The sequence below is a fragment of the Cryptotermes secundus genome, unplaced genomic scaffold (genome assembly GCF_002891405.2).
Source record: "Cryptotermes secundus unplaced genomic scaffold, Csec_1.0 scaffold144, whole genome shotgun sequence".
NCBI classification, from domain to species: domain Eukaryota; kingdom Metazoa; phylum Arthropoda; class Insecta; order Blattodea; family Kalotermitidae; genus Cryptotermes; species Cryptotermes secundus.
Window position 1 is genome coordinate 36,016 of NW_019740655.1, and position 8,025 is coordinate 44,040.

General features: G+C 36.9%; 1 protein-coding gene across 2 annotated transcripts in view; it reads right to left on the minus strand.

Annotated features, from left to right (window-relative positions):
• Nucleotides 1–1,046: 1,046 nt before the first annotated feature.
• Nucleotides 1,047–8,025, minus strand: part of LOC111872365 (prefoldin subunit 5) — an 18,507-nt gene continuing 11,528 nt past the window's right edge. For both annotated transcript variants that reach the window (XM_023866166.2, XM_033754661.1), the window contains exons 4-5: nucleotides 3,459–3,564; nucleotides 1,047–2,768 (exon numbers count right to left, since the gene is read on the minus strand). In XM_023866166.2, the coding sequence (XP_023721934.1) occupies nucleotides 2,680–2,768; nucleotides 3,459–3,564 (195 nt within the window). In that variant the 3' untranslated portion in view covers nucleotides 1,047–2,679. The remainder of the gene's footprint in view (nucleotides 2,769–3,458; nucleotides 3,565–8,025) is intronic.

Below are 8,025 nucleotides of genomic sequence, written 5' to 3' on the forward strand. Positions count from 1 at the left end.
GGTAAACATTTGTCTGATAAATTTCCTATCGAGAATGGTTTCAAACAAGGAGATGCTTTATCGCCACTCCTTTTCAACTTTGCCTTAGAATATGCAATTAGGAAGGTCCAGGGAAGCCAGGTGGGACTAAAACTAAACGGGACACACCAGCTGTTGGTCTACGCCGATGATGTAAATCTACTGGGTGATAATGTAGATACCATACAGAAAAACACACAAACTTTAATTGATGCAAGTAAAGAGGTTGATCTAGAAGTAAACACAGAGAAAACTAAGTATATGTTACTGTCTCATCACCAAAATGCAGGGCAAAATCATGACATAAAGATAGGAAACAGATGTTTTGAAAATGTGGCACAGTTCAGATATTTGGGAACAACGATAACAGATCGAAACCTGATTCAGGAAGAAATTAAGAGGCGACTGAACTCGGGTAATGGTTGCTACCATTCAGTCCAGTACCTTTTTTTTGTCTTCTCGTCTGTTGTCCAAAAACATAAAAATGAGAATATACAGAACTATAATTTTGCTTGTGGTTCTGTATGGGTGTGAAACTTAGTCTCTGACATTAAGGGAGGAACATAGACTGAGGGTGTTTGAGAACAGGGTGTTGAGGAGAATATTTGGACCAAAGAGAGATGAAATCACAGGAGGTTGGAGAAAACTGCATAATGAGCTTCATAACTTGTACTCTTCTCCAAGTATAATTAGAATGATCAAGTCAAGAAGGATGAGGTGGGCAGGTCATGTAGCACGAATGGGGGAGACGAGGAATGCGTATAGGATATTGGTGGGAAATCCAGAAGGAAGGAGACCACAGGGAAGACCAAGGGGTAGGTGGGTGGACAATATTAGACTGGATCTTAGAGAGATAGGATGGGATGGAATGGATTGGATAGATCTGGCTCAGGATATGGACCAGTGAAGGGCTCATGTGAACACCAAAATGAACCTTCGGGTTCCATAAAATGCTGGGAAATTCTAGAGTAGCTGCAGAATTGGCGGCTCCTCAACTCCATGAGTAAGTAAGTAATATTAAAACAGAATTGTATTGGACTTAATGAAATTTAATTCCTAAATGCAGTGAAAATTTGATATTACAAAATAACTATGTAGCAAGAATTGTACTGCAATGCATGATTATTTCATGTAACAGAACATTTTTTATGCCATAAGGCCCATTCCCACTATATGTAAGGACACCAACAGGAAACAAGACTATCAGCAGGCTTATAAAATATTCTAAAATGTATTTCAGTGAGTATTTACAACCTACATCTCTGACATGGGCCACTGCCAACAGGCACTGAACAACAAAGTTTGGAGGAGTGTTCTAACACCTGTCAATCACATAGATAGACCTTTAGGTGTTATAGAACTGTAATGGTCTGATGTGTGCAGGTCAGTGTGAGTCCTTAATCAAACTGTTAGTCCTCTGATGGTCTCTTTCCTGTCAGCCTCATTGTATATGCTGAAAACAGGCATGGAATAGGTAAATTAATATTTTTTTGTAGTTAATTGCTTAGCAATGCTTCCACTGGGGCTGCTGTTATTATTGTTTTCTTTTCATTTTCTCGACTGAGTTGTTGTTATTAAATTTTCACAACTGACTGCTTTTAGTAACCAGTCTTAGCACATTACTGCAATATTAAGAAAGCGAAATGAGACATACAGGAAGAACATGAAATACTGTATGCACAGATAAACAATTCCCAGAAACATGGGTGATGGAGTTGTTATAGTTAATAATTACACCTTAATCTCAAAACTAAAGGCTGATGCCTAGATTTTCCAGAAATTTCTTTCGTTGATCAAACACAGTATTGAATTTTGCTGGCTATAAATATAAATGAGCGTCTCTACCTTTTCAACAGTCTTTTCTGACCTAAGTCTTCAAAGCTCATTGTTTTACAACCTGGCAGTAGCAGTAAAAGTGTCAAAGACTTTGAAAGTGAAAATATGGTACTCTTATTTTTAGCACTGGGGGGGGGGCATGAACACAGAATTTTAAGATATATAAGTAACACTCTTAAAGCTGTTAACACAGTTCCATTAATATTCAGATGACTATAAATTATTTGGAAAAATATACTGAATTATGCATGATGAATTTAAAGGTAGAATTAAACAATATGTACTGAAGTGAAACTTTTATGGGCTTTAGTATACTATTTATTGGTCATAGTTAATGTAACACCTTTGTCAGTATTCAAAAAGTGAGATATGAAAAGTATATAATAGAATAAAACAAGATCCAAAAGTTTGTGACAATGGTATATTAATACAATTATTTAGTTTCTGGACATTATCCACTGTCCTGATTTTTTATTTAAAACACAACGTTCAGGAGACTGGATTATGTCTGTCTTCACATAAAAGCCTATTCAGTTTGGCCCAATCGAGCTAGTCCTTATCTCCAGGACTAGATCTATTGATTTGGTCCCATTGAGTAGGCTTTTACCTGAAGACAGAGACAGACTCCAGTACCTGAAACAAAGTGTTTTAAATACAATATAGGGTAGATACTGTCCAAAAGTCAATAATTGTAGAATAAAAGAAGGATAACAAAAACCCTCTGTGTAAACCAAACTCTTCTTTTCTGCTTACATTACAGCATATTTTTCCTTTCATTTTTGTTTACATTTGTGCACAAGAAGAGCAAGAGGTAAAGTGACATGGTTAAGATTTGGCAGCTTCCTGCTGCTGGCTCTGCTGCTGTAGATTGCCTAACTGTGCCTGAAGCTTAAGTTGTATCTTCTGTCCCACAACTGTGAACAGATTGCATTAATGTAATTATACAAAACAAAGACAATCAGAACAATTCAGTCTCACTGACACATTACTATTCAAAGGACTGCACAATAAATGATTTTCATTCTTAAGGAAAAATAACAGCCATATGAGATTACCATACTATCTATGTGTATGTTCCCTTTCACCACTTGAACCAACTGACCAATTTTCACGAAATCTTGTTTGAATGATGCTCCACTAAAGACAAGTCTCATTCATTTCATACTAACATTGAAAATGAACTTCTATGGTGGTTGTGGTTCAATTATAGACAAAAACTTAGGTTTAAACTCTTTCACACCATGCACAATGTTTTGAAGAAACTTTATTGTTAATGCATGACTTGACAAACTCTAGGTAAAAGATCACATCTCTTTATAGACTGTACTCCAAATATTACTATCCATCTGGTCACTGTAAATTTAGTCATGGCATCTACTTATCTTGAAACTTGTGGTACTTGCAACAGAGTCAAGGACAACTGTATACAACTGTACACAGAGCTCACGGTGAGGTTTCTAGAAAGGGCTCAAGGATGCAATTAGGATTATGGAAGAGGTGCATAGGGATGTAAATATCATTATAAGATGTAAACTAAGTAATTTTAAGAACCCTCATATACAGTGACTGATAAATCAGAAAACCTACAAAAAATGCACATATACCTTTACTTAGTTCATTCTTCTCCATAGACAGTTGCATAACCTTCTCAATGTGCTCCTCAACAACACTGACTTTACGCTTAAAATAATCTTTGGCTCCATTAATGTCCTGAAACACAAACATTGTAATATTGTTACAGTACTCGTATATCGTTTTTCTATATCCATCAACACAACAAACAACTCACTTAATTGATCCCTAAGTTAAGTGGAGCATGCTACGCAGTTAGAAGCATGTTTCATGTCAGCAATACTGAGACTCTCAAATTGATTTATTTTGCCTATTTTCATTCTGTAATGAAGTACGGAATAATTTTTTGGGGTAACTCATCTTACAGCCAGAAGATATTCATCTTACAAAAGAAAATTGTTAGAATAATGGCTGGTGTTAAACCAAGAGAATCATGTAAAAATATCTTCAAGAGGCTAGAGATCTTAACTCTCCCATGTGAATACATATTCTCCTTAATGATCTTCATTGTAAAAAACCAAGAATTTTTTCCAACCAATTCTACAATACACAATGTCAACACAAGGAATAAAAATCAGCTTCACAGACCAGTTGCCAGCCTCTCTTGTTTCCAGAAGAGTGCATATTATACTGGCATTAAAATCTTCAACAATCTACCACCAAATATCACAACTCTTATAGATAAACAGGGACAATTTAAAGTAGCACTAAAGAGATACTTAATTACACACTCCTTTTACTCTGTTGAGGAATTTATGCTTTCAAACAACATAAAGTGTATGTAATGTTTTCTCTTGTTTGGAACACAGGAAAAAAAAAATCTAGTATATGTTAATGTATGGCTTTATGATGGATATTTTACTACTTTTGTGAAATCCTTACTATTTATGTGAAATTGAATTGTGCATGTATATATGTATTGTATGATTTTTGACAAATTCCACATCCGGTAGGTCATCTGACTAACTCATGGATCTATGGAATGCTATGTATGTATGTATGTATGTATTAAGTGAGTTTATTTAACTTAAGGTACAGCTAGCTACACTAGGCTACTCAGTCGACACAAATGTGGAAGTGAGTCATTTATTTGGTGGTTGTGTTCATAGATATACAAAAACAATATACTGATACACAAAACAGGATGCATTCCCTGAAGATTGGTACAATAAGTTATAAGGGTCTCTTGCAAGAAATGGCTAACAAGAATATGTATCCTGTTCTGATGATGTGCACTCTCCCTCACGATGTCATCCCCTTGATCTATCTCCACTTCTGAACTGTTCTCACATATTATTTATTTACAGTTTATTTACTGACATTGTGCATAGCTCAGATTATACAGTCAATTGGTAGGATTAGTGAATGAGAACTGAAAAGGACGTGGAAGTGTTGTGGCTTAATCTGAGGTACTATCCTAGCATTTGCCTGAAGGAACTGAGGCCAACCACAACAAATCCATAAGGATGATTGGTCTGCAAACCAGGATTTCACCATACATGAAACAGGAAAGCTACCAATTTGACTCTGACACTCTGTTTCTCACAAGTTGTCTTCAATATTAATGGTGACTTTGTAGGACAAATGTCACAATGTTCCCACTACCTTTCTCACTTTACATTTTGTTTACTTGGCTGTGTATTTGTCTGTTTATTTTACAGTAATCCTGCCTTTTGTCTCTTTAAGCAAATATACTGTATTTTATGTACTCCAGTACTGTGTTCACTTTAATTTTGGAATTAAAAGGATGCAGTTAAGTTGGAGCTGTTTTCATAGTGGAGGGAGGAGGGGGGGGAGTTAGAAAGTTATGTGGGTTGAACATTGAAATATGAATACCTCCAATAATTTTTTTTTAATTCGCTTAGTGGGGGTGGAGTCCAACTGGGTCCACTCGGCATGGCGGCCACTGATTAGCCTACTGTAGCCTGCCCCAGGTGATTATGATGATGGAGAATTTGGTGGAATGAAGATTGGCAGGTGAAACCAAAGTACTCGGAGAAAACCTGCCCCAGCGCCACTTTGTCCACCACAAATCCCACTTGACCAGACCCTGAATCGAACCCGGGCTACCGCGGTGGGAAGCCAGCAACTAACCACTTGAGCTATGGCGCAGCCAATACCTCCAATAAGTTGTTGTTTTGTTGGCTCATGGGGCAGCTGAAGTTTGCCATGCATACAGTGGTTTATTAGTACAACTTTTATAGGGAAATATGCATGGAAATACAGAATCCAAGCATAACAGGCTGTTTAGAATATTTAGTAAAAAGTGTCAAATCCCATTCTCCACGCTTGTTCTTTATACAAGGCTAGTGTAAAAATGGGAACTGCAGTACAGTGGAACTTTCCGATTAGCCATGGTAATGTATGAAAGTAGTACTGTGGATAATTAAAAACAAAGAATACAAGAATCTGGAAATACTAGTCATACTGCATTCAACCCTGACTACAACTTAATTATTAATTTGAAATAGTTCTTCAACCTATGTTTTTTCCAGTAGTTTTCCTAATGTTCTGGAATTTCATTTCACTTGTACTGATTATACAAAATGCTGAACACTTACAAAAAATGGTGATCCACTTAAAAGTAGTCTGCTATGAAATTTTGTTTCTTTGTTCCTTCTAATCTTAGCCTGTGTAATACTAGTACAAAGAAGTGCTTACTTTAGTTTGTAGAGCTAAACCAATAAACCCTTAATCCATTCAAGGCAGATACACTGCTGATTTGCTTTTCCAGAAACATTCAGTTTCATACTTACTGTCTTCAATAAGACTGCCTGTCCTGTGCCCTTCTAACAATTTCAACACCTCTTCATAACCTGAGTGAATACAGTCAAAACATCAGACCATTCTATGATTTTTCACTCACCATTTCATAGCCTTGTGTTTTGCAAAATGGCAGCTAACTCATCAGCTGAAAGTCATTCTTCTCAAACCCTATGCTGTCATCAATTTTTTGATCTACAAGAATTTTCTTCCAAGATTTGCTAGTGGCAGTTGGCTTTACAACATTGCAGGCTTATGATACCTCATATATGGCACCTAACAAAGCCAGCTTCCTCTGAAACACTTTCAGATCACTACCTTCCTCAACATGTTTCTGTGGAAGCCTTCTCCCTGTAGTCTTTTCACTGTGCAATTATTCCTACATTGGTTGGCTGAATCACAGCAAACACATCAGATGAAAGATAGTTCACAAATATCATAATTACTGTCATCTGATTGCAGGATATTTTCACTTGGGTGATTTGGTGCATTATTTAACGAAAATATAGCCCTTTCTGGCAAGCTGTTCAATCATGAATACTCATGCACCCATGGCACAAAGTTGTGGTTGAACCACATTTTAAAAATGGAACAACCCATCCATACCCCTTTCTCATTAATGTCACATGCATATATAGGAGCTGGACATAATAATGGAAAAACTAAGATATTGCGGAAAAGAATTTGTGTTGTAGTACTCATGTCAGTGCATTAGTGATTGTACTGAGTGACAGTCCACATGAAAGAAATGGGAAAATGGGACACTTGCCCGATTTTGAACGAGGGCAGGTCATTGGTGCACATTTAGATGCAGCATCTGTTTTATTAGTTGTGTCAACAGCAAAAGTTTCTAATGTTATGTCGACATACAAGAATAATGGGAAGACAATATCAGAGCAGAGGAACATCGGCTGAAAATTAACACTGACAGAAAGAGATCATCATACACTGAGTAGGATTGTTTAAAAAAATCACAGATGACAGAAGAACTGAATAGTCATCTAAAAGACCCCTTTTCCAAAAAAAAAAAAACTGTCTGATGTGAACTTCACAAATCCAACATCCATGGTAGGGATGCAACTGCTAAGCCTCTAATTACCGAAAGTAATGCTCAGATATGTAAATGATGGTGTCATGATCATAAAAACTGGACATCAGACAACTGGAAATGTACGTCATATTGTCAGATAAGTCATATTTCATGCTATTCCCTACATCAGGAAGTGTTTATGTTTGGAGAACACCCAAGAAGGCCTACAATTGGAATACCATGTTCCAAAAGTTAAACATGGGAGGTTATGTGGTTTGTCCAGCAATATCATGATACAGTATTCTGTTGGTCCCATTATTACCCTTTATGGCCAAATTACTGCATGGGAGTACGTGGACAAGTTGGGTAATCAGGTGCATCCCATAATTCAGACGTTATTTCCAAACAACAATGCAGTTTTCCAAGATAACAATGCCCCCATTCACACAGCTGGAACTGTTCAGTCATGGTTTGAAGAGCATGAAGGTGAACTTCAACATCTTCCCTGGCCAGCACAATCACAAGATTTGAAAATCATTGAAGAACTCTGGTCAGGTTTGAGACTGAAGTGAGGAACAGATTGCTACCTCGAACATCTCTAAAACAATGTATGATTCATTTCCAGTTCATGTTCCTTGTTGTACAACAATCTCCCAAATATTGTCACTGCATGAATCACATTAAGCAGCATGGGGGAGCACTGAAATCCCCTTCCCTTCTTAATGCACAAAGAACATTTTATTTGTTATACAAAGATTATTCCAGCAACTGGGGTCCCTTGTGCTCTTGCTTTTGGAATCATTCTA